Here is a 27967-nt window from a genome sequence, read left to right as displayed (position 1 = left end):
CTAAGCTGTTGAAAGAGGCCGTCATCATGGTGACATGCTTGTAGTTCAGTCTGTGTGTCAGGGTGATGTCTCTGTTACTCATCTGAGTCAAAAGGTCTGTCAGTAAGAGGACGTCAGATTACTCAGTGATAACGCTTTGGGATAAATGAAGTATTGTACCTGCGTGCTTACACTTAACGGATGTACGTCTTGCGGCAGTGTGGTTTAAACTTCTTCCCCTGTGTGCACTCTTAAACTCAAATTGCAGTTTTATATTTTATTAAGTGTATATTGTATTAATTATTGTAGTCATCATTTTATACTCAACAAAAATATAAACGCAACACTTTTGGTTTTGCTCCCATTTTGTATGAGATGAACTCAAAGATCTAAAACTTTTTCCACATACACAATATCACCATTTCCCCTCAAATATTGTTCACAAACCAGTCTAAATCTGTGACAGTGAGCACTTCTCCTTTGCTGAGATAATCCATCCCACCTCACAGGTGTGCCATATCAAGATGCTGATTAGACACCATGATTAGTGCACAGGTGTGCCTTAGACTGCCCACAATAAAAGGCCACTCTGAAAGGTGCAATTTTGTTTAATTGGGGGGGGATACCAGTCAGTATCTGGTGTGACCACCATTTGCCTCATGCAGTGCAACACATCTCCTTGGCATCATCTGTGAAGAGAACACCTCTCCAACGTGCCAAACGCCAGCGAATGTGAGCATTTGCCCACTCAAGTCGGTTACGACGACGAACTGGAGTCAGGTCGAGACCCCGATGAGGACGACGAGCATGCAGATGAGCTTCCCTGAGACAGTTTCTGACAGTTTGTGCAGAAATTCTTTGGTTATGCAAACCGATTGTTTCAGCAGCTGTCCGAGTGGCTGGTCTCAGACGTCTTGGAGGTGAACATGCTGGATGTGGAGGTCCTGGGCTGGTGTGGTTACATGTGGTCTGCGGTTGTGAGGCTGGTTGGATGTACTGCCAAATTCTCTGAAACAACTTTGGAGACGGCTTATGGTAGAGACATGAACATTCAATACGCGAGCAACAGCTCTGGTTGACATTCCTGCTGTCAGCATGCCAACTGCACGCTCCCTCAAATCTTGCGACATCTGTGGCATTGTGCTGTGTGATAAAACTGCACCTTTCAGAGTGGCCTTTTATTGTGGGCAGTCTAAGGCACACCTGTGCACTAATCATGGTGTCTAATCAGCATCTTGATATGGCACACCTGTGAGGTGGGATGGATTATCTCAGCAAAGGAGAAGTGCTCACTATCACAGATTTAGACTGGTTTGTGAACAATATTTGAGAGAAATGGTGATATTGTGTATGTGGAAAAAGATTTAGATCTTTGAGTTCATCTCATACAAAATGGGAGCAAAACCAAAAGTGTTGCGTTTATATTTTTGTTGAGTGTAATTAAAGTGAGGCCCAAAGTACAGCTAAGAAATTTGCACAGTAAAAATATATGAAGGAATGTATTTCAAGTCTTTTATTTACATGTTAACTGACAGCAGAAACAGGAAGCCGAAAGAGTTGTATCACTTTCTTTTGCATTCTTATCAGTAGAGATAAACGGAAACTGTGCTGCGCCGTAATACTGAACATTTTATTAAAAAAACCCAACCCTTTAAAATAAATGAAATATTGTTATCTGTGTATATTACAAAACTCAACAAACAAGCTTGTTTATTTATATATTGCACTGTGCAATAATCATAAACATGATCAAAACAAAAAATGCTGCAAAATAATGAAAATGTTCTAAATATGAGCTAATTTATGATTTGAGGGATCAGTTTTAAAAACTAAACAAAATAAATGTTTGCTGTGATTATATTTTACCTTTAAAAGTTTTTGTTGTTTATCCCATAATTTTCCAAGAATACTGTATCATGTTGTTACTATCTGCTGTTTGTTGTTTTTGAAATTATGCATTGGCCATAAACCTACAAAGTCATTAGGTTTTTATTAATATAAAAAGGTCTCTTGAATGTTTTAATTATTATGCAAAGTAACATTTGGAAATTATAAATTTGGCCTTTTAGACATAAAAGTGTTGGAAAAAATGTACAAAACTGAAAGGTTACTATGTGAGTATATTACAAAACTTAACCAAGCTGCCTGTATGTTTTGTTTTGTTTATTTTTCCCCAGCATAACATCTTGCTCGTGGCTAATTTTCTAAGTACTGAGGTATTGTCCAGAGCTGACCTCACACGTGACAGTCACAGTATTAGGCTACAGGTTTATATTAAAAATGTTTTAAATTGCTGTAGTCTGTGGCATGATGTCAGTAAATTCAATATTTATTAAGAAAATTGTGTTAAATTCAGTTTTAGGTACCTATAAAACACTGTTTCCACACTGTGCCACGTGACTTGCACATTAAATAACGTCTCTGGGTGTTCCTCACAGAGGGACCGGATTTGACCGATGCGGCCTCTCTGATCCTCGGCATTAGGGGATGTCCATGTCTCCATTGGAGGCATGGGAGAGGCGTTTCTCTTTGTTACACCCAACTCTCTTGTCAACATTTTCTTTGCTTTCTTCGTTCTGCTCCTCTGATCCTGATCTCATTCTGAGCCGCAGTCCAGGGTCCCTCTGAGTCGGAATCTGGAAAGATGAGAAGGAGCTTCCCAGCGATGGTCTTTTCTCTAGAAACAGCAAACAGAGACGATTACAACATCCACATTACTAACAGTCCAAGTGGAACACATTGATGTAACATTGTGTGTTTTATATTAGATTACTGAAAAAGAGGAATTACTTGTGTAAAAAAAAAAAAACAAAAAACAAAAAACCCCTAAACAAACAAAAACACCCCAAAACCAGCATATTTCTAATTCCAGGAACTATGTTCACAGATTACTGTATAAAACCTTCAAGTTATACCTGCATTCTAAGAAGACTCATAAAGAAGTGGCCTAAATGCTCTTTAAGACTTGTGAAGGCTTTCACCAAGTTAGATTTTGGGCTGACTGTTTCAAAATAATTTTGAAATGTAGCATCAGTTCAATTCACTTCATTTGGACTCCACCAAATCACCACATAAGTCACTTCAAGGCACTTCACAAGACTAAGGTCTAATTGAAAGGTCAGGATATTGTCACTCTAATGTCCACCAAACTTGGCAAACATATATAGGTGGATTTTGGAACTGCCCAGGCAAGGTCAAATTTCCAGAAGGACAATTATTAGGCTCAAGGTCATTTGGATCATAGGTCAGAATTGAACTTGTTCATTCCGGTTTGCACCAGAACTGATACAAATACGGTGCATCTAGAACGTGTTCACAGCGCTTCACGTTTTCCACATTTTGTTATATTACAGCCTTATTCCAAAATGGATGGAATTCAATTTTTTCCCTTCAAAATTTTACACACAACACCTCATAATAACAATGTGAAAAACGTTTTTGACATTTTTGTAAATTTATTAAAAATAATAATAATAATAAAAAAAACACTAAGAAATCACATGTACAACCCCAATGCCAATGAAGTTGGGAAGCTGTGTAAAATGTAAATAAAAACAGAACAGAAAACAATGATTTGCAACCATTTCAACCTATATTCAATTGAATACACCACAAAGACACATAAAAGATATTTAATGTTCAAACTGATAAACTTTATTGTTTTTGTGCAAATATTTGCTCATTTTGAAATGGATGCCTGCAACAACACGTTTCAAAAAAGCTGGGACAGTGGTATGTTTACCACTGTGTTACATCACCTTTCCTTCAGACGACACTCAATAAGTGTTTGGGAACTGAGGACACTAATTGTTGAAGCTTTGTAGGTGGAATTCTTTCCCATTCTTGCTTTATGTACGACTTCAGTTGTTCAACAGTCCAAGGTCGCCGTTGTTGTATTTTTCGCTTTATAATGCACCACACATTTTCAATGGGCGACAGGTCTGGACTGCAGGCAGGCCAGTCTAGTACCCAGACTCTTTTACTACGAAGCCATGCTGTTGTAACTCGTGCAGAATCTGGCTTGGCATTGTCTTGCTGAAATAAGCAGGGACGTCCCTGAAAAAGACACTGCTTTGATGGCAGCATGTGTTGCTCCAAAACCTGGATGTACCTTTCAGCACTGATGGTGCCATCACAGATGTGTAAGTTGTCCATGCCATGGACACTAACACACCCCATACCATCACAGATGCTGGCTTTTGAACTTTGCGCTGGTAACAATCTGGATGGTCTTTTTCCTCTTTCATCCAGAGGAAAAGACATCCACGATTTCCAAAAACAATTTGAAATGTGGACTCATCAGACCACAGCACACCTTTCTACTTTGCTTCTGTCCATTTTAAATGAGCTTGGGCACAGAGAAGGCGGCGGCGTTTCTTGATGTTGTTGATGTTCGGCTTTCACTTTGCATGGCAGAGTTTTAACTTGCACTTGTAGATGTAGCGACAAACTGTGTTAACTGACAATGGTTTTCTGAAGTGTTCCTGAGCCCACGCGGTAAGATCCTTTACACAATGATGTCGGATTTTAATCCAGTGCCGCCTGATGGATCGAAGGTCACGGGCATTCAGTGTTGGTTTTTGAACTTGCCACTTTCCTGTAGAAACGTCTCCAGATTCTCTGAATCTTCTGATTCTATTATGGACTGTAGATGATGGAATCCCCAAATTCCTTGCAAATGAATGTTGAGAAACATTGTTCTTAAACTGTTGGACTATTTTTTCACACAGCTGTTCACAAAGTGGTGATCCTCATCCTCATCTTTGCTTGTGAGCAGCTGAACCTTTTGGGAATGCTCCTTTTAAACCCAATCATAACACTCACAATTTGTGTCCTCAGTTCACAAACACTTATTGAGTATTGTTAGAAGGAAAGGTGAGTAATACAGTGGTAAACATACCACTGTCCCAGCTTTTTTGAAACATGTTGCAGGCATCCATTTCAAAATGAGCAAATATTTGCACAAAAACAATAAAGTTTATTAGTTTGAACATTAAATATCTTGTCTTTGTGGTGTATTCAGTTGAATATAGGTTGAAGAGGATTTGCAAATCATTGTATTCTGGTTTTATTTATATTTCACACAATGTCCCAACTTCATTGGAATTGGGGTTGTACATAAGTATTCACAGTCTTTGCCATCAAGCTCAAAATTGAGTCAGGTGCATCCTGTTTCCACTGACCATCCTGGGGTAAATTCAGTTGATTGGACATAATTTGGAAAGACACACACCTGTCTACATATAAGGTCCCACAGTTGACAGTGCATGTCAGAGCACAAACCAAGCAAGAAGTCAAAGGTCTTGTCTCCAGACCTCAGAGACAGGAGGCATGAGACTCGAGGCACAAATCTGGGGAAGAGTACAGAGATATTTTTGCTGCTTTGAAGGTCCCAATGAGCACAGTGGCCTCCATCATCTGTAAATGAAGAGGTTCAGATTCACCAGGACTCTTCCTAGAGCTGCCCACCCATCTGAACTGAGCAATTGGGGAGAAGGGCCTTAGTCAGGGAGGTGACCAAGAACCAGATGGTCACAAAACTGAAGCACTGTGAGTACTTTCTGGATGCACTGTAGGTGGCTTTACGCATTGCCAAACCAAAATCAAATTTGCCGAAGGTCAATCACTGGGGTGAAAGTAGTAATTGGCTGACTGATTGTTGGCCTACTACTCCAGTATTCTTTTTCTGATTTCTGCCTAATTTGGTACTCCAGCGAAGGCTGAGCACAAAACTGAGGTTAAGAAAATAATTTTGTCAAAGATCAAGATTGAAGAATTTGAGTGTCCACCTGATTTGGATCTAATGTTGCCCACACTTTGGTTGATACTGGAACTGCCCTGGCAAGGTCAGCCAGAGGTCAATCATATTGGTGAAGGTCAAGTTCATTCCGGTCAAATATGAAATTGCTATAAAGGTTACTGTTTTCGTGCTTATGGGTACTATTGCGTACCAAAGCAAAAATACTTGTCCTTTAAGAAAAGGGGCTTGATACTATGCAAATAATGAATGATTATGAGTTAATGGAACGAATATTCGTTCCATTGAAAGAATGAAAAAACATTCATTTTTATATATCGTTTTATATAACGGCTAAAATAGATCCTTGTCATTTGACATTTTATTAATTTATAAACAACAGAAAAGGGACTTACATTTTGGTGTTCGTCACTGGTGCTTTGGTATCAACAGTAAACACGAACTTTAAATAGTTGTCCAAAATTGTTCTCAGTCAACTTGCAAAATACAATTTTGCTGACATTGTGTACAGACTGCTGTCTGCTTTCCTCACCCCAGCGAAAAATTGCGTCAGAAATTTGTCCAGCTTTTCGTCCTAATTTCATCCTCTTCATCCTTACAGCCCGTTATGCCTCCAGACGGTTTACGGCATAGTGGATTTGTTTTTGCGTGTGTGTTAGAAGAATTAGCACTGTCAATTAGCTCCTTCAAATCATTGTCCCTCAGTAAAAAAACAAAGTCCGCCATGTTTAGCTAAACGCCGCCCCCACTAGTGTGGGCGGTGGTTGCAGTGTGCAATGGTACAAAACGTATGGAATCAAATTTGCACAGTAAATGGAACCAATCTGTATGCTAAATGCAAAGCAACACAAATGGGACAAATAATCCATGCCACATGACATACAAAGCACCAATCAAATGACAAGGATCCACTCAGCGTTATATAAACCGCATAACTGCCAGAATCATTTGCGACCTGTTGCAGATTTGAGATTCTGAACAAAATATGCAAACCCAGCTCTCCACACTGATATGTGTTTGTCATCATGTCCCATCATGCAGACAGGACATAAACATACCGCCAGGTCCGACTGGACGCATTAGCCGGTTCATCTGTACGTTCCAGTGTTTGACGTTGGTGCTTGCTTGGCGAAGTTTCCTCTGGGCGGCCTGTAAAAAAAAATAAGACTTGACTAAAGCTTCTCTCTCCTGCAGGCAATCAACTAATCACAAATGTTAGTATGACTACCAAAAACTAACTAATAGTTGGAAAACAAACTGCTTGGCACTTTTTACAGCAACAATAGGCATTTCAGGGATAACACAGAAACAAACATTCTCTGCTGACAGATAAAGGCAAGCTGCACTCCACTGGCAGATAACCAGATCAAAAATAATACACGTTTCTGGCTTAAGGTCACTGTGTCACATGCACGGTGTCCATCCTGTCATAACTCTCTGTTTTACTGTGCTTTTCTTTGCTTTATCTTAGTGTTGTATTTTTTCCCTTCGCATGCTTTTATTCTCCTACATTAGAGATCTCCAAGTAATACCAGAGCCAAGTGGGTGCAGGTTTTCTTTGCAACCACCCACTCCTTCAGGTCATTTCACTGATTAATATCACTTTGAGCAGATGGAATCAGTTAATCACTGAAATCACCTGGTGGAGTTGTTGGTTGCAAAGAAAACCTGTACCTTCTTGGCCCTTTCTGAAATCAGTTTGAGACATCTGTCTTATGTGGTTATTCCCTGTGGCTTTGCTTTCTGTTCACTGATTTCCAGGTTCACGGGTTCTGCCCCTTCCATACTAATTACCTCCGCCAATGAAGTCTGGCGGAGATTATGTTTTTGCCCAATTTGTCTGTTTGTGAACAGGCTAGAGCCCACAATTTTTCATATATTGTTACGAAATTTTTACTGAAGATTCATATCCTGATAGGCAAGAAGTGATTCAATTTTCAAGGTCATAGGTCAAAGGACAAAGTCAGGAAAAGCCTTCAAAAAATCCTTATTTTTAACATTGAACAAATTTTTTAAAATTCACAACTCTGTCAAAAAAGATTGAATGTCTTTCATGTTTGAGAATGTTATATAGGATGGTATCCTTTATCAACTGACAAAGTTTGATCCGGATGTGATCCAGATTACAGATTTTGTGGCCATTTAAATTTAACATTGAAAACCCAGATTTAATATATATTTTGCATTATATCTTAATCAAACATGCCCCAATCACTCTCATATTTAAAAATGAGGTGCAGACTGGCCCACACTATCGCCTGACAAAGTTTGATCTGGATCTGATCTGGATTGTGGATTTTGTGGATATTTGAATTTAATATATAAATGCCCATTTGGTGCATTGTATCTCAATCAAAAGTGCCTCAACCACTCTCATTTTTCTGTTATTGATTTACCTACACCACCAAAATTGAACAGAGGTTCCAATTTTATGCCTGTTTGTCTGTCTTCCAGTTATCAGTCAGAAACCAAGTGCCAAAAAGCAATGACAAATTGTGCATAGCAGAAATAACCAAAGTTCTGTGAAAATTATCTGAAAAAGAATTCAGAAACCAAAAAACAAACAAAAAAGAAAACAACCTGACAACACCACAAAAACCTTTGATTCAAGTGCATGAACTAAATACATACATTTGATCACATCTAAATTAGCTTATGAAATGCCACTTCTAACAGGACTTTGACCTTGAAAATTTTTTCCAAGGTAAAGTTTTGTGTTATTGGAAACTAATGTTGGCGGAGGTTTGTGCTCTATGAGCGTGGTGCTTTTGTTTAGCCTTTTAAACTGCTCACAACTCACTACCTCTCCACCAGATTATCAAGATTCATGCCTGCTCTCTGTTTGCTTCTCTGCTACCAACTCACATGGCCCTTTTGTGTTTCCTGAGCTTAACCTGACAATTCCAGATTCTGGATTTGGTCACATTATGATCTGCTGTTATTGTGAATAAGTCTTGTGTTGCTTCCTGTAAGGACACAGTTGCCTTTTGATCTGTTTCTGCATGTACCTGTCTTCCGCCTGTTAAATTGATCGACGTCTTTGCCTGCCTCTTCCTGGACAACAGCCGGGTACTGTTCCTATTGTGTGTACTCTCAAAACCTGCTGCATTCTTGAATAATAAACCAGCCTTTTACCAGCATCCATTGTTCTCTGCGTTGAGGTCCTCTGCCAAGCCATGACACATCTATCCATGCATCAGTCACACGTTTATGATAACTTGGGCAAAATATATTTCATTTCCACCAACAGGATCTGCATTTGGAATTTGGCACACGTTTTATGCCAGATGCCCTTCCTGACACAACTCTAGTTTTACCGGGAGAAACATACACAGCCCTTGGTATTTTAAAGACTTCTCCCATCCAAGTACCAACCAGAAGCTACTCTGCTTAGCTTCTGAGATCTGACAGGATCAGGCTTACACAGAGCAGACTGGCTGCATAATGCATATAGAGAAAAAAGCAGGAATTTATTTAGAGATAGTAAATGATAAAACAAGACAAACAAGGAGCTAGATAGACATACATATATACAGCTATAGTGATAGAGAGATGTAAAGATCTTCATATAGGAATAGAGAAATAAAGAGCTATAGATGTAGTTTATATATATATATACACTCAACAAAAATATAAATGCAACACTTTTGGTTTTGCTCCCATTTTGTATGAGATGAACTCAAAGATCTAAAACTTTTTCCACATACACAATATCACCATTTCCCTCAAATATTGTTCACAAACCAGTCTAAATCTGTGATAGTGAGTACTTCTCCTTTGCTGAGATAATCCATCCCACCTCACAGGTGTGCCATATCAAGATGCTGATTAGACACCATGATTAGTGCACAGGTGTGCCTTAGACTGCCCACAATAAAAGGCCACTCTGAAAGGTGCAGTTTTGTTTTATTGGGGGGGGATACCAGTCAGTATCTGGTGTGACCACCATTTGCCTCATGCAGTGCAACACATCTCCTTCGCATAGAGTTGATCAGGTTGTCAATTGTGGCCTGTGGAATGTTGGTCCACTCCTCTTCAATGGCTGTGCGAAGTTGCTGGATATTGGCAGGAACTGGTACACGCTGTCGTATACGCCGGTCCAGAGCATCCCAAACATGCTCAATGGGTGACATGTCCGGTGAGTATGCCGGCCATGCAAGAACTGGGACATTTTCAGCTTCCAAGAATTGTGTACAGATCCTTGCAACATGGGGCCGTGCATTATCCTGCTGCAACATGAGGTGATGTTCTTGGATGTATGGCACAACAATGGACCTCAGGATCTCGTCACGGTATCTCTGTGCATTCAAAATGCCATCAATAAAATGCACCTGTGTTCTTCGTCCATAACAGACGCCTGCCCATACCATAACCCCACCGCCACCATGGGCCACTCGATCCACAACATTGACATCAGAAAACCGCTCACCCACACGACGCCACACATGCTGTCTGCCATCTGCCCTAAACAGTGTGAACCGGGATTCATCCGTGAAGAGAACACCTCTCCAACGTGCCAAACACCAGCGAATGTGAGCATTTGCCCACTCACGTCGGTTACGACGACGAACTGGAGTCAGGTCGAGACCTCGATGAGGACGACGAGCATGCAGATGAGCTTCCCTGAGATGGTTTCTGACAGTTTGTGCAGAAATTCTTTGGTTATGCAAACCGATTGTTTCAGCAGCTGTCCGAGTGGCTGGTCTCAGACGATCTTGGAGGTGAACATGCTGGATGTGGAGGTCCTGGGCTGGTGTGGTTACACGTGGTCTGCGGTTGTGAGGCTGGTTGGATGTACTGCCAAATTCTCTGAAACACCTTTGGAGACGGCTTATGGTAGAGAAATGAACATTCAATACGAGTTGATGGTTGATATTTTGATATGTGTATGTGGAAAAAATTTTAGATCTTTGAGTTCATATCATACAAAATGGGAGCAAAACCAAAAGTGTTGTGTTTATATTTTTGTTGAGTGTGTGTGTGTGTGTGTATATATATATATATATATATATATATATATATATATATATATATATATATACACACTAGTGCATTGCCCGTGGGGATCCACAGGCTCTAGATTGGGTAGTGTTTATAACAGAGTTAGCTGACATTTATCAAGGGTGATAATAATATACAAAGTTTCTATAATTAGTTGGAATGCCGTGTGAGTCCAGAATGTTTTTAGAACCTTGGACCTCAGTTTTTACAAGAACTCAGCCCTTTTATTTCCTGTTAATTATGTAGTTTTTTAAACGTCAATTTACTGTCTTAATGTATTTATGAATTGTTTAGGTTCTTGTTCTCATATACACATGATCATTATTATTATTATTATTATTATTATCATTATTATTTCATTTTATTATTACTTCTATTTTGTCATTTGATTATTAAATAGCCCACAATGGAAAAAAGTGTTTTCACTTTCTTGTGTCATCCAGGTATTTTTAGCGCATTTCTGATTATATTATGTACTTACATTGGACTTAATTAATAAAATCACGCATGCACGCTTTTAATATATAGATGATTAACCATCCCCTGCTGGAATAGCATGTGAGTCCAGAATGTACTTATCAATGTCCATTGTTCAGTGTTGTTAGCTAATATCCATAGTTTCTCCAAAAATATTTGTCCTATCAGCGTTCTGTTTTGACCCAAAATACATAAGAATACCAAACGGCAAATGTGAGTTCTCCCCAGTTTGTCCATGATCAAAGTTATACATGCATGCACGCACACAGAGCTTTTTGCCTTTTCATCATTCTGCCGCAAAGAAGTGTTTTTATTTTTACACATCCACAAACAGACGGTGGCGGAAGAGATCAACCACACGTCACCTCTCACTCCTGGTAAAGGCAACATTATAAAGGCAACATGCTACTTAACTAGGGCTGGGTATCGAGAACCGGTTCTTTTCAAGAATCGTTAACAAATTATTCGATCCACCGACATTGATAGCCTTTTTGCTTAAAGATTCCCTTATCGGTCCTTCAGAGCGGCCTTGTTTTGGAGGGTGTTTTATCAGGAAAACTATAGTTTCTCTACGTTGATTGCAGACCCTGCAGCGGTTCTATAATCAACCACTTCTGCAGCGGCTGTGGTTGTCGAAGCTTGAACCAACAAAGCAGTTTGTGGCAAGTTGCCTTCTTAACCCCTCTCAAAGCCATCAAAATATGTCAATCGTGAGTCACTTTTGTGCTGATTAAAGTCACTAACTGGGACTCTTGTCTTGCTGCGGGCAAGAAACGAGAATCATCCTCTGTTCCGGTTGCACGACTCCAAATGCTGTACTGCTTTACGCTGAGTCAAGTCAGAGTCTGGTCGGGATTAATAACTTCAAAGCCAATTGCCATTTTAAATCAAATGACACCTCTTTCCAAACTTTGTAATACAGACAACAAACCAAAACATTTTTTTCTCCAAAAATGAGACGTCTGTGTTTTATGTCTGTGTTTTATATAAATCCTGATGTACAGCACAGCGAGCTGAGCTCAGCTCAGAGGCTATGGGGTTACATTTCTGTAATTAACATCTGAAAGGAAATGCTTTTGACATAAACTACAGCTTTTGTTTATTACTATTTATATCCAGAGGTCTAGGATCCAACACGTAGAGATTTTATTTATGTCGAGAGATCAATGATCCAATGACCATGTACAGATTTTCTTTATTTCAATTTATGTCCAGAGATCAAGGATCCAGTTACCGATTTCATATTTATTTACTTTAAGACTGAAAATGTTGTTGACATAGATAACCTGTAAAGCCTACTTTTAGTACACAGAAAATTCACAGGCGGTATTTATATGGTAATCGATAAGGAATCGGAACGATAAGCGGAATAGATAATGGCATCGATATCGATAAAATCTTATCAATACCCATCCCTATATTTAACTCATGCAACATGACACTTAACTAACTGACTAAACCAATTGAACTACAAAAACACAATAAATCAATAACACTAACAACACTGTTAAACTAACATGAACCACAATAAGTATTTTTAAATTTGGGCACCGCAACAGAAAAAATACATCAACATTTAGTAGATCCTCCTTTTGCAGAAATAACTGTTGTGAAAGTGTAGGAACACGGACCCACAACAGGGGGCGACAATGAAAGGACAATGGAGGAATCAAATATACTGTTTTTACTGTTGTGAAAAAAGGGCACAACAAATACAACTGATAACAATAGAGAGCTTAAGTCTAATTCAAAGGTGTCGTGTGGGCAGGCTCGACGATAGGAGACGTCTGTCCAAGTCGAACCGGAACCAACCCGATCTCCACCGCCACCGGACCCCGGGGATACTGGAGCCGCCAAGTCCCGAATTCCCAGGTGGCCACTGCCTCCGCTCGCCGGATCCGGTACTGCTGGCAGGAAACAGAAACAGTCAGGTGTGGGCGCGGCTGCACCCAGCAACACGGAGGGTGGAGAGTCCACCTCCACCTCTCGTCAGGAAAATACTGGTGAGTGCAGGAGTGTGAGTACTTATCCAAGAAGTCCACTACAATCTCCCGCTGTACCACTCACTATCTGCTTATCCAACACACAAGCAACAAGGTATTACCGTCAAGAATACAATCGGCTGAGTACGTTACCTCTTAGGTATGGCGATATCTCGGCAAATGAGGTGGAGATGCCGTCCTGCTGATATACCTCCGTCTTGATTGGGATCAGCTGTCTCTAGTGATGGATGACAGCTGTCGTCCTGGCTGCTCCTGTGAGGCGACAGCGCCCTCTGGTGCCTGGAGCCCGCACTCCAGGCAGGGCGCCCTCTAGTGGTGGTGGGCCAGCAGTACCTCCTCTTCAGCGGCCCACACAACAGGACCCCCCCCTCAACGGGCGCCTCCTGGCGCACGACCGGGTTTGTCAGGGTGGCGACGGTAGAAGTCGGCCAGGAGGGCCGGGTCCAGGATGAAGCCCTTCTTCACCCAGGAGCGTTCTTCGGGGCCGTACCCCTCCCAGTCCACCAAGTACTGAAAACCCCGGCCCATTCGTCGAACGTCAAGGAGCCGGCGCACGGTCCAGGCCGGCTCTCCGTCGATGATCCGGGCAGGAGGTGGCGCCGGACCCGGAGTGCAGAGGGGTGAGGTGTGATGGGGTTTAATCCTGGAGACATGGAAAACCGGATGAATCCGCAGTGAGGCCGGAAGCTGGAGCCTCACTGCGGCGGGATTGATGACCTTGAGAATCTTGTAAGGTCCAATGTATCGCTCCTGCAGTTTCGGGGAGTCCACTTGAAGGGGAATGTCCTTGGTGGACAACCATACCTCCTGCCCAGGACGGTACGTGGGAGCCGGGGCCCGCCGCCGGTCTGCATGGTTCTTCGCCCTCGTCCGGGCCCTCAACAAAGCAGAACGGGCGGCACGCCACACCCGACGGCACTTCCGTAGGTGGGCCTGGACCGAGGGCACACCGACCTCCCCCTCAACCACCGGAAACAACGGGGGTTGATACCCCAAGCACACCTCGAAGGGGGAGAGGCCGGTGGCGGACGACACTTGGCTGTTGTGGGCGTACTCGATCCAGGCCAGGTGGGTACTCCAGGCCGTCGGGTGCGCAGCTGTCACACAGCGTAGGGTCTGCTACATTTCCTGGTTGGCCCGTTCTGCTTCTCCGTTGGTCTGGGGGTGATACCCGGACGAGAGACTGACCGTGGCCCCCAGTTCCCGGCAAAAGCTCCTCCAAACATGCGAGGAGAACTGGGGACCGCGATCGGAGACGATGTCTGATGGTATCCCATGCAGACGGACGACGTGGAGGACTAGGAGGTCCGCTGTCTCCTGGGCCGTTGGTAGCTTCGGGAGGGCCACGAAGTGGGCCGCCTTGGAGAATCGGTCCACTATCGTGAGGACAACGGTGTTTCCCTGGGACGGCGGGAGACCCGTGACGAAATCCAGGCCAATGTGAGACCAGAGGCGATGAGGCACGGGCAGCGGCTGTAGCAATCCCGGTGTCTTGCGGTGGTCCGCCTTGCCCCTGGCGCAGGTGGTACAGGCCTGGATGTAACCCCGGACGTCGGCATCCAGGGACGCCCACCAGAAGCGCTGCCGGACGACTGCCACGGTTCTTCGCACCCCAGGATGACAGGAGAGCTTAGAACCGTGACAGAAGTCCAAAACTGCAGCCCTGGCTTCTGGTGGGACGTAAAGTTTGTTCTTTGGTCCGGTTCCGGGGTCCGGGTCTCGTGTCAGGGCCTCCCGGACGGTCTTCTCCACGTCCCAGGTGAGAGCGGCCACGATAGCGGACTCCGGGATGATGGGTTCCGGGGGATCCGACGGCTCCGTTTTGACCTCATCTTCATGTACCCGGGACAAGGCATCCGATCTTTGGTTTTTGGTCCCGGGACGGTAGGTGATCCGGAAGTCAAAACGGCCGAAGAACAGTGACCAGCGGGCTTGCCTGGGGTTCAGCCGCTTGGCGGTCCTGATATACTCCAGGTTCCGGTGGTCAGTGAAGACCGTGAATGGCACGGACGTTCCCTCCAACAGATGTCTCCACTCCTCAAGAGCCTCTTTCACCGCAAGGAGCTCTCGATTGCCGACGTCATAGTTCCGTTCGGCTGGGGTCAACCTGCGGGAAAAATAGGCACACGGGTGAAGGACCTTATCGGTCTTCCCGCTCTGGGATAGCACGGCTCCTATCCCTGAGTCCGAGGCGTCCACTTCAACCACTAACTGGCGATTAGGATCGGGCTGCACCAGAACAGGTGCAGACGAGAAGCGCCGTTTCAACTCCTTGAATGCGACATCGCACCGATCCGACCAGGTGAAGGGGACTTTTGGTGAGGTCAGGGCTGTCAGGGGGCTAACTACCTGACTGTAGCCCTTAATGAACCTCCTGTAGAAATTAGCAAAGCCTAGGAACTGTTGCAATTTCCTACGGCTTGTGGGTTGGGGCCAGTCTCTCACCGCCGCAACCTTGGCTGGATCAGGAGCGACGGAGTTGGAGGAGATGATGAACCCCAGGAAGGACAAAGAAGTGCGGTGGAACTCACACTTCTCGCCCTTCACAAACAGCCGGTTCTCCAACAACCGCTGCAGGACCTGACGTACATGCCTGACATGAGTCTCAGGATCCGGAGAAAAGATGAGTATATCGTCTAAATATACGAAGACGAACCGGTGCAGGAAGTCCCGCAAGACGTCGTTAACCAAGGCTTGGAGCGTCGCGGGGGCGTTTGTGAGGCCGAACGGCATGACCAGGTACTCAAAGTGACCTAAGGGGGTGTTAAATGCCGTTTTCCACTCGTCTCCCTTCCGGATCCGAACCAGATGATACGCATTTCTAAGATCAAGCTTGGTAAAAATTTTGGCTCCATGCAGGGGTGTGAACACCGAATCCAACAGGGGCAACGGGTATCGGTTGCGAACCGTGATTTCGTTCAGCCCCCTATAATCAATGCATGGACGAAGTCCGCCGTCTTTTTTACCCACAAAAAAGAAACCTGCGCCCATCGGGGAGGTGGAATTCCGGATCAACCCGGCAGCTAACAAGTCCCGGATGTAGGTCTCCATTGATTCACGCTCAGGCCGTGAGAGGTTGTACAGCCTACTGGACGGGAACTCACTGCCCGGAACCAAATCAATGGCACAATCGTACGGACGGTGGGGGGGAAGCGTGAGAGCCAGATCCTTGCTGAACACGTCGACAAGGTCGTGGTACTCCACCGGCACCGTCCCCAGATTGGGCGGGACTCTGACCTCCTCCTTAGCTTGGGAGCCGGGAGGAACCGAGGAACCTAGACACACCCGATGGCAGGTCTCGCTCCACTGAACCACTACCCCGGACGGCCAATCAATCCGGGGATTGTGCTTCAACATCCAGGGAAAACCTAAAACCACACGGGAAGTGGCCTGAGTCACAAAAAACTCGATCACCTCCCTGTGGTTTCCTGACACCACCAGCGTTACAGGTGGTGTCTTATGCGTGATCGGAGGGAGTAGGGAGCCATCTAGTGCCCGAACCTGTACAGGCGAGGTAAGCGCCACCAGAGGGAGCCCTATCTCCCTGGCCCATCTGCTATCCAACAGATTCCCCTCAGAGCCCGTGTCCACCAGTGCTGGGGCCTTCAGGGTCGAGTCCTCATAAAGGATCGTAACTGGGAGTCGTGTGGCGATGTGGGTGTGTCCCACGTGAATGTCTCGGCCCACCCCTAGCCCAGTTTCTAGGGGCGGGCGTTGGAGTTTAACCGCTCGGGGCAGTCTCTCATATGGTGCTCTATTGCACCACAAACAAAACAAGCTCCATGGGCCCGTCTCCTCTGTGCATCTGGTGCCCTAAATGTTGCCCTACTCGTGTCCATAGCTTCGTCAGTAGGGGGAGCTGTGGCCCCACGGAGTGCAGGGGCCGTGGAGCGTGGGGAAGGCGGAGCGCGGTCGGAACCGGAAGGGAGAGTGACGGCACGTACCCAGCCACGCCCTTCGTCTCGTTCCCGCCGACGTTCTTCTAACCGGTTGTCTAACCGTATGACGAGATCGATGAGCCCATCTAAGTCCCGCGGTTCGTCCTTAGCCACCAGGTGCTCCTTAAGAACCAAAGACAGTCCGTTTACAAAGGCGGCGCGGAGGGCAGTGCTATTCCAGCCGGATCTCGCAGCCGCAATGCGGAAGTCGACTGCATAGGCAGCTGCGCTCCGACGCCCCTGTCTCATTGACAGTAGCACGGTTGAAGCGGTCTCGCCTCTATTAGGGTGATCGAACACGGTTCTGAGCTCCCTTACAAACCCATCGTATGTCAGAAGGAGCCGTGACGTCTGCTCCCAGAGCGCTGTAGCCCAAGCGCGTGCCTCACCGCGATGCAGGTTTATAACATAAGCTACTTTACTAGCATCGGTCGCGTACATAACGGGACGCTGTGCGAAGACGAGCGAACACTGCATCAGAAAATCCGCGCACGTCTCCACACAGCCTCCGTACGGCTCTGGGGGGCTTATGTATGCTTCCGGGGAAGGTGGGAGAGGTCGTTGAACAACCAGTGGAACGTCAACGCTACGCACAGGGTCTGCGGGAGGGAGAGCCGCAGCGGCGCCCGGAGGGCGCGCTTCCACCTGCGCGGCGAGAGCCTCCACCCTGCGGTTCAGGAGGACGTTCTGCTCGGTCATCAAATCTAACCGAGTCGTGAAAGCGGTGAGGATCCGCTGCAACTCACCGATTACCCCTCCCGCGGACACCTGTGCGTCCTGTTCTTCCATTGGCCGTTCAACAGCCGGTTGACGCCCCTCGGGATCCATGACGCTGGCCAAGATATCCTGTTGTGAAAGTGTAGGAACACGGACCCACAACAGGGGGCGACAATGAACGGACAATGGAGGAATCAAATATACTGTTTTTACTGTTGTGAAAAAAGGGCACAACAAATACAACTGATAACAATAGAGAGCTTAAGTCTAATTCAAAGGTGTCGTGTGGGCAGGCTCGACGATAGGAGACGTCTGTCCAAGTCGAACCGGAACCAACCCGATCTCCGCCGCCACCGGACCCCGGGGATACTGGAGCCGCCAAGTCCCGAATTCCCAGGTGGCCACTGCCTCCGCTCGCCGGATCCGGTACTGCTGGCAGGAAACAGAAACAGTCAGGTGTGGGCGCGGCTGCACCCAGCAACACGGAGGGTGGAGAGTCCACCTCCACCTCTCGTCAGGAAAATACTGGTGAGTGCAGGAGTGTGAGTACTTATCCAAGAAGTCCACTACAATCTCCCGCTGTACCACTCACTATCTGCTTATCCAACACACAAGCAACAAGGTATTACCGTCAAGAATACAATCGGCTGAGTACGTTACCTCTTAGGTATGGCGATATCTCGGCAAATGAGGTGGAGATGCCGTCCTGCTGATATACCTCCGTCTTGATTGGGATCAGCTGTCTCTAGTGATGGATGACAGCTGTCGTCCTGGCTGCTCCTGTGAGGCGGCAGCGCCCTCTGGTGCCTGGAGCCCGCACTCCAGGCAGGGCGCCCTCTAGTGGTGGTGGGCCAGCAGTACCTCCTCTTCAGCGGCCCACACAACAATAACAGCCTCTAAACACTTCCTATAACTTCCAATAAGACACTGAATTCTGGTTGAAGGTATTTTGGACCATTCTTCTTTACAAAGCATCCTTAGTTCAGTCAGGTTTGTTGGTTTCTGAGCATGGACAGCCCGCTTAAAATCACACCACAGATTTTCAATAATATTCAGGTCTGTGGACTGAGATGGCCATTCCAGAACGTTGTACTTGTTCCTCTGCATGATTGCCTTAGTAGATTTTGAACAGTGTTTAGGGTCGTCGTCTTGTTGAAGGATCCAGCCCCGGCGCAACTTCAACTTTGCCACTGATTCATGAACATTGTTCTCAAGAATCTGCTGATATTGGCTGGAATCCATGTGACCCTCAACTTTAACAAGATTCCCAGTACTTGCACTGGCCACACAGCCACACAGCATGATGGAACCACTTCCAAATTTTACTGTAGGGAGCAAGCGTTTTTCGTGGAATGTGTGTTCTTTTTCAGTCATCCATACCGCCCCTTGTTATGTCCAAATAACTCAATTCAATTTCAATTTATTTTCATTTACATAGCGCCAAATCACAACAGAGTTGCCTCAAAGCACTTAACTCAATTTTAATTTCATCAGTCCACAGCACCTTATTACAAAATGAAGCTGGCTTGTCCAAATGTGCTTTAGCATACCTCAAGCAATTCTGTTTGTGGCGTGTACGCAGAAAAAGCTTCCTCTGCATTACAGCATCTTTTTGTGCAAAGTGAGCTGTATAGTTGAACTGTGCACAGAGGCACTATCTTCAGCAAGATTGTGTTGTAAGTCTTTGGAGGAGGTCTGTGGGTTGACTATGACTCTCTCACCATCTTCTCACCATCCTTTGCTTCAGCTTATGAGATTTTTCTTGGCCTGCCACTTCGGGCCTTAACTAGTACTGTGCCTGCGGTTTTCCATTTCCTCACTATGTTCCTCACAGTGGAAACTAACAGCTGAAATCTCTGAGATAGCTTTTTGTATCCTTCCCCTAAACCATGATGTTGAACAATCTTTGTTTTCAAGTCATTTGAGAGTTGTTAAGAGACTCCCATGTTGCCACTCATTAGATGAGATGGCCACCTTAAATACCCTTTCTCTTGATTGTGTGTGTGTGTGTGTGTGTGTGTGTGTGTGTGTGTGTGTGTATATATATATACTCAACAAAAATATAAACGCAACACTTTTGGTTTTGCTCCCATTTTGTATGAGATGAACTCAAAGATCTAAAACTTTTTCCACATACACAATATCACCATTTCCCTCAAATATTGTTCACAAACCAGTCTAAATCTGTGATAGTGAGCACTTCTCCTTTGCTAAGATAATCCATCCCACCTCACAGGTGTGCCATACCAAGATGCTGATTAGACACCATGATTAGTGCACAGGTGTGCCTTAGACTGCCCACAATAAAAGGCCACTCTGAAAGGTGCAGTTTTGTTTTATTGGGGGGGATACCAGTCAGTATCTGGTGTGACCACCATTTGCCTCATGCAGTGCAACACATCTCCTTTGCATCATCCGTGAAGAGAACACCTCTCCAACGTGCCAAACGCCAGCGAATGTGAGCATTTGCCCACTCAAGTTGGTTACAACGACGAACTGGAGTCAGGTCAAGACCCCGATGAGAACGACAAGCATGCAGATGAGCTTCCCAGAGACGGTTTCTGACAGTTTGTGCAGAAATTCTTTGGTTATGCAAACCGATTGTTCCAGCAGCTGTCCGAGTGGCTGGTCTCAGACAATCTTGGAGGTGAACATGCTGGATGTGGAGGTCCTGGTCTGGTGTGGTTACACGTGGTCTGCGGTTGTGAGGCTGGTTGGATGTACTGCCAAATTCTCGGAAACGACTTTGGAGACGGCTTATGGTAGAGACATGAACATTCAATACACGAGCAATAGCTCTGGTTGACATTCCTGCTGTCAGCATGCTAATTGCATGCTCCCTCAAATCTTGCGACATCTGTGGCATTGTGCTGTGTGATAAAACTGCACCTTTCAGAGTGGCCTTTTATTGTGGGCAGTCTAAGGCACACCTGTGCACTAATCATGGTGTCTAATCAGCATCTTGGTATGGCACACCTGTGAGGTGGGATGGATTATCTTAGCAAAGGAGAAGTGCTCACTATCACAGATTTAGACTGGTTTGTGAACAATATTTGAGAGAAATGGTGATATTGTGTATGTGGAAAAAGTTTTAGATCTTTGAGTTCATCTCATACAAAATGGGAGCAAAACCAAAAGTGTTGCGTTTATATTTTTGTTGAGTGTATATATATATATATATATATATATATATATAACTCCAATTCCAATGAAGTTGAGATGTTGTGTAAAATGTAAATAAAAACAGAATACAATGATTTGCAAATCCTCTTTAACTTATATTCAATTAAATACACCATGAAGACAAGATGTTTAATGTTCAAACTGATAAAATGTATTGTTTTTGTGCAAATATTTGCTCATTTTGAAATGGATGCCTGCAACACATTTCAAAAAAGCTGGGACAGTGGTATGTTTACCAGTGTGATAATTCACCTTTCCTTCTAACAACACTCAATAAGTGTTTGGGAACAGAGGACACTAATTGTTGAAGCTTTGTAGGTGCAATTCTTTCCCATTCTTGCTTGATGTACGACTTCAGTTGTTCAACAGTCCGGGGTCTCTGTTATTGTATTTTGTGCTTCATAATGCGCCACACATTTTCAATGGGTGACAGGTCTGGACTGTAGGCAGGCAAGTCTAGTACCAGCACGAAGCCACACTGTTGTAACACGTGCAGAATGTGGCTTGGCATTGTCTTGCTGAAATAAGCAGGGACGTCCCTGAAAAAGACGTTGCTTGGATGACAGCATGTGTTGCTCCAAAACCTGGATGTACCTTTCAGCATTGATGGTGCCATCACAGATGTGTAAGTTACACATGCCATGGGCACTAACACACCCCCATACCATCACAGATGCTGGCTTTTGAACTTTGCACTGGTAACAATGTGGATGGTCTTTTTCCTCTTTCATCCAGAGGACATAACGTCCATGATTTCCAAGAACAATTTGAAATGTGGACTCATCAGACCACAGCGCACTTTTCTACTTTGCGTCTGTCCATTTCAAATGAGCTCAGGCCCAGAGAAGGCGGCGGTGTTTCTGGATGTTGTTGATGTATGACTTTCACTTTGCATGGTAGAGTTTTAATTTGCACTTGTAGATGTAGCAACGAACTGTGTTAAATGACAATGGTTTTCTGAAGTGTTCCTGAGCCCATGCTCTAAGATCCTTTACACAATGATGTTGGTTTTTAATGCAGTGCCACCTGAGGGATCGAAGGTCACGGGCATTCAATGTTGGTTTTCGGCCTTGCCGCTTTCCTGTAGAAACGTCTCCAGATTCTCTGAAACTTCTGATTAGATTATGGACTGTAGATGATGGAATCCCTAAATTCCTTGAAATTGAACGTTGAGAAACATTGTTCTTAAACTGTTGGACTATTTTTTCAAGTAGTTGTTCACAAAATGGTGATCCTCACCCCATCTTTGCTTGTGAACGGCTGAGACTTTTGGGGATGCTCCTTTTATACCCAGTCATGACACTCACAGTTAGTGTCCTCAGTTCTCAAATGCTTATTGAGTGTTGTTAGAAGGAAAGGTGATGTAACACAGTGGTAAACATACCACTGTCCCAGCTTTTTTGAAACGTGTTGCAGGCATCCATTTCAAAATGAGCAAATATTTGCATGAAAATAATCAAGTTTATCAGTTTGAACATTAAATACAGTAGGTTGAAGAGGATTTGCAAATCATTGTATTTTTTTTTTTCATTTACATTTTACACAACGTCCCAACTTCATTGGACTTGGGTTTTGTGTGTGTATATATATATATATATATATATATATATATATATATATATATATATATATATATATATAGAGAGAGAGAGAGAGAGAGAGAGAGAGAGAGAGAGAGAGAGAGAGAGAGAGAGAGAGAGAGAGAGAGAGAGAGAGAGAGAGAATAGACAGATTGATATATCTTGTTTCAGTTCAAGATATTGTCCTGATCCAGAGGCTATTTTTACATCATCTGCACATAGACGGACAGTGTCGGACACACTGGCGTACGCTGATCGATAAAATTCATTGCATAAAGCACTTTTACTTTTTTTTACATTTTCTTCTTACCACTACGTCCTGGTCAACCCTGTGCCGGTTGGCCCGCACCTCCTCCAGCTGTCTCTGCGCCTCCTCCAGGGCCCGGGACTTGGCCTCCATTTCCTGTTTCAGCTCTTGCTTTTCTCTCTGGGTTTTGAGGATGTACTCCTCCTGCTGATCCTGTAGAGCCATCAGGGCTTTCATTTTCTCCTCTTCCTCAGCGAGTAGGCTGGAAACAACAAACAAATAACAGAAAACTGAGACTCTTGGACTGACCTCTGATTGTTTATGAGGATGTGACGTTTTTACTCCTGGTGAGCAGAGCTGCACAGTTCCTCATGGACAAATGAGTTTCCATATTTTGTCGATAATTTCATTCAAAAAAATGTATTGGAAAAGGCTGACAGGACAAAAAGGCAAGGCAATAGATGTGACCGATTGCAACATTTAACAACTTCCTCTGTTAGTGGCTCAGCTTCCTCAGGAACATCATGCAGCATGACCTCCTTTCAACAGCTCAATAAAGCAATGCTGCTTTGTTTGCAGGCTGAATGTAAAAAAAAAAAAAAAAGTCAAAACATGTTGTAGAATAGGTGAGTGTGTTATGTGTGACACATTACCCTGCTTGTGCATAGCGGAAGGCCTCCTCATCCAGCCTGGCTTTGATTTCCTGCTGCAGTGCTTCCTCCAAGCGCTTCTGCATCTCCTCCAGCTCCACAATCCTCTTCCTCTGCCTCTCAGCCTCCTCCTCCTTCAGAGCCATCTCTGCCTGCATACTGACCCGAGCCTGGAGGCACACAACATAACGTGCACTGACATCTCCAGATCAGCATCCTCCTTTCTTCTCAGCCTCCCTTTGGCCTCACCTCCTCAGCCTCGCGAAGCTGGATCTCCAGAGCCCGCTGGAGCTGCTCGTGCTGCTGCCGTCTCCTCTGCTCATCCTGTTCCAGGAGAATCTGAGCCTGCTTCTGAGCCTCCTTCAGGAGCTCCAGCTCCGCCAGCTTACGCTCCCGTTCTTCCTGCAGGGCTTGGAGCCTTTGCAGTTCCTCCTCCTTAGCCTGCCTCCTTTTCTCTCGCTGATCCCGCTGTTCACGTCGCTTGAGCTTCAAATCTTTGTGGAGGGATGTTTTCCCCTCCACGTGCAGCCTGATAGCTGTTTGAATGGCTGTGGATGAAGGAAGGAGGAGGTTTCTCTTTTTTGATGCACTGAATAATGTTTTCACCACCGAAGAAGACTGAACATCTTTTGGTAACACTTCACTTGAAGGTACTGTCATAATAGTGACATTATACTGTCAGAAATGTTACATGACAGAGTCATGAAGGTGTCAGAAACATTACGTCAATGTCATAAACATTTATGACTTCTGTCATTAAGTGTCATTCAGCTTTTGCAATGACAAGTTGACAACTTGGCATTCAGGTTAGGGCTTAGTGATGGGAGTTTGGAACCAATGCCAGTCAGGGTAATGGGCAGTGTGTGCGATAGTGTGTGGCTGCCAGTGAAACAAAAGAAGAAGAAATTACTGCATTCCCAGATTATTTTGTACACTTGAGTCATACTGCACAAACAAAAAAACCTAAAGAAGTCCCTTCTGTTTCTCTTTTGTTTCATTTGAGGGAGCCACACCAGATTTGAAGTGGATCCGCATGCTGATTTTGAACCAAATCTACACCAGATGCCCATCCTGACACAACACTCAATACACTAAAGGTATAATTTGAAGTCAATCCTTGGAGTTGAGTGAAAAACAAGTCCTTGTGCCACTGTGAGTTGTCGATTGTGTTGCTGGGGGTTGTAACCATGCGGTTGTGGGTTCAAACCCAACCTTAGGTCTCTTTATTTGGTCTTCATATGAACAAAGTCCAAAAACTGTACTTATGCATGTTTAATAGTGTGGTCCTAAGAAACAAACTTCAACTTTTTCAAGGTGCTTCTTCACTTTTTGGTACCTTGTGGAGTAAAAATTAATTGGGTGCCACTGCCGCCCGGCCTCTGTTTTTTGTGACGTGCGAGTGACATTTTGAGTTCTGGACTGGATATATTAGTTCATTAGTGGCAGATTTTGTTACATCTGCCTCAGGTCATATTTTTGAGGCATTCAACGTAAACACGGGCTTCCTCATCAAGGACCCCTCAGAGTGGGAGGATGACCCATCATTCCAGTCGTCGCAGCAGGTCCTGGACAACATTGCTGCTGTCAATGATTTTGCTGAGCGAGGAGTTGCACTACTCCAGGATTACAATCCGATCCTAACAAAGGATGAACAGCAGTGCCAATACCTGCTGCAAGTTGTTGAGCAGCATCGACATCAGTTCCTGAAGACGAAGAAAATCGGAACCAAACGCCACTCCCCATGACTGTTTGTTTTCACCTGATAGGTGGACAGTGACATGTAATACTTTTTTTAATCTCACCTGTATGGTCACTTAAAGGAGAAACAACTGTTGTTTCAATCTGTATTTCATTTGTGAACAGGTACATTACTACTGCTGGTTTGCACTAATATGCTCAACTACTGTAATGTCCACCCTGCGTGTTGCAGTGGTTAGAATAGTCGTATTGAAATAAAATTTTGCACAAAACATTTTCTCATCGAGATGAACAATTTTGTCAGGAAGCACCTTAAGAAAGTCACATTTTTATTTTGGGCATCTGCAGAGGACTACCCTAATGTGTAAGCTACAGATGTGTGATCAAGCTCAGAAAATGATGCCCTCACGATATCATACTTGCTTTCATGCATTATATATCAGCAGTAGGTAGTAAATCTTTGTGAATACATGAATTAACAAACTAGTCAGTCACTGCAAATGTTACTGGCCATTGGATAGTTGTGTTACTGGCTACAAAAAAGAGGGCCTATTACTCTGATTTAATTAGCAAAAAACAAGCAAATTCCATGTCTGTTGTGTGTGTGTGTGCAATATTTTAATGTCTGAATTTGTTACTCTTAAATGGGTGAGTGTTACAGTATTTCTGCCATCGTGGAGTTGCTTTTAAATTTCGTTGCACACGTGAAATAAAGATTTTTCTGATTCTGAAAATTCAAAGTTCCTGTGTGACACTAGGTAACGTCCTATTTTGTGGCTTACTGTAGTCCAGCATCAAAGGCTTCCAAACCTTTTGTTGTTAATGTGCAAATTCCTTCATGATAAAGTGGTATAGAGGAGGATTTTCTTTCACCAAAACATCAAATCTAGGCTTGCATCTCATATGTACTTTCTGGCAAATTATAGCTGAATTTTCAGGTCTTCTTTTTAAGAAAATCTTCCTCTAAATCACTTCATCATGAAGCTGTATAACTGGCGATACAAAATGCAAAACATGCACTATGCACAATTTCTCCAATCACAGTCACATAACCCTATAATGTCTTCTGGGTTGTCTGGGTGTCTTGGTGGCTTTCCTCACTCTTCTCCTTCTTGCACAGTCACTCAGTTTTTGAGAACTGTCTACTCCACACCGATTTACCATAGAGTGCCATACTGTTTGTATTTCTTCATAATTGATGTAAATAAAGGTCAAGACATATTCAGTGACTTGGAAATGTTCATGTATTCATCCCCTGACTTGTCTGAAGAAAACTGTCAATAGACCTGATTACTAACAGGTATTATACCTAAGCATTCTATTACTTATGCAACTCCTCATCTTGGCTTTTATATTTTTAATTAATTTATATCAAGTTGTAGAGATTTGCTTTCAGTGTGAATTTAAGGAAGATAATTACATTAGATAATACAGGGCACTATATATATATATATATATATATATATACATACCTCGTGCACATGCGTGAGTTTTTCCACGCCTGTCGGTGACGTCATTCGCCTGTTAGCACTCCTTGTGGGAGGAGTCGTCCAGCCCCTCGTCGGAATTCCTTTGTCTGAGAAGTTGCTGAGAGACTGGCGCTTTCTTTGATCAAAATTTTTTCTAAACCTGTGAGACACATCGAAGTGGACATGGTTCAAAAAATTAAGCTGGTTTTCAGTGAAAATTTTAACGGCTGATGAGAGATTTTGAGGTGATACTGTCGCTTTAAGGACTTCCCACAGTGCGAGACGTCGCGCAGCGCTCTCAGGCGCCGTCATCAGCCTGTTTCAAGCTGAAAACCTCCACATTTCAGGCTCTATTGATCCAGGACGTCGTGAGAGAACAGAGAAGTTTCAGAAGAAGTCGGTTTCAGCATTTTATCCGGATATTCCACTGTTAAAGGAGATTTTTTTAATGAAAGACGTGCGGACGGGTCCGCGCATCGGGACGCAGCCGGCGCGGTGCGGCGGCACAGGAAAAACACCTCTGTGTTGATAACCATTTGTAAAATCCAGGCGGCTTTTGATGGCTTTCAGTGGAGTGAGTATATGAGAAATTGTTTAACAGCTGGACATGTTCCAACTTGTCCTTAAGGCTTCCAACAGAGGTGTTTTTCCTGTGGCGGAGCGTCGCGGCGGCTGCGAGCCAACGCGCGGACCCGTCCACACATCTTTCATTAAAAAAATCTCCTTTAACAGTGGAATATCCGGATAAAATGCTGAAACCGACTTCTTCTGAAACTTCTCTGTTCTCTCACGACGTCCTGGATCAATAGAGCCTGAAATGTGGAGGTTTTCAGCTTGAAACAGGCTGACGACGGCGGCTGAGAGCGCTGAGCGACGTCTCGCACCGTGGGAAGTCCTTAAAGCGACAGTATCACCTCAAAATCTCTCATCAGCCGTTAAAATTTTCACTGAAAACCAGCTTAATTTTTCGAACCATGTCCACTTCGATGTGTCTCACAGGTTTAGAAAAAATTTTGATCAAAGAAAGCGCCAGTCTCTCAGCAACTTCTCAGACAAAGGAATTCCGACGAGGGGCTGGACGACTCCTCCCACAAGGAGTGCTCACAGGCGAATGATGTCACCGACAGGCGTGGAAAAACTCACGCATGCGCACGAGGGTTCAAGCATGTCTGACGTAAAAACATATGAATGAAATCCATATAGTTTTTGAAAAAAATAAAAAGGACCTATACTTTATGGACAGACCTCGTATATATATATATATATA

General features: G+C 44.2%; 1 protein-coding gene across 2 annotated transcripts in view; it reads right to left on the bottom strand.

Moving 5' to 3' along the window:
• Positions 1 to 1477: 1477 nt before the first annotated feature.
• Positions 1478 to 27967, bottom strand: part of LOC117512298 (differentially expressed in FDCP 6 homolog) — a 46193-nt gene continuing 19703 nt past the window's right edge. For both annotated transcript variants that reach the window (XM_034172313.1, XM_034172314.1), the window contains 5 exons: positions 23783 to 24081; positions 23537 to 23703; positions 22947 to 23145; positions 6796 to 6886; positions 1478 to 2656 (listed from right to left, as the gene is read on the bottom strand). In XM_034172313.1, coding sequence (XP_034028204.1) covers positions 2460 to 2656; positions 6796 to 6886; positions 22947 to 23145; positions 23537 to 23703; positions 23783 to 24081 — 953 coding nt within the window. In that variant the 3' untranslated portion in view covers positions 1478 to 2459. The remainder of the gene's footprint in view (positions 2657 to 6795; positions 6887 to 22946; positions 23146 to 23536; positions 23704 to 23782; positions 24082 to 27967) is intronic.

The sequence above is a fragment of the Thalassophryne amazonica genome, chromosome 6 (genome assembly GCF_902500255.1).
Source record: "Thalassophryne amazonica chromosome 6, fThaAma1.1, whole genome shotgun sequence".
In the NCBI taxonomy this organism is placed as follows: Eukaryota; Metazoa; Chordata; class Actinopteri; order Batrachoidiformes; family Batrachoididae; genus Thalassophryne; species Thalassophryne amazonica.
The sequence above is the reverse complement of the archived record's forward strand: the minus strand, read 5'-3'. Positions and strand labels throughout refer to the sequence as shown.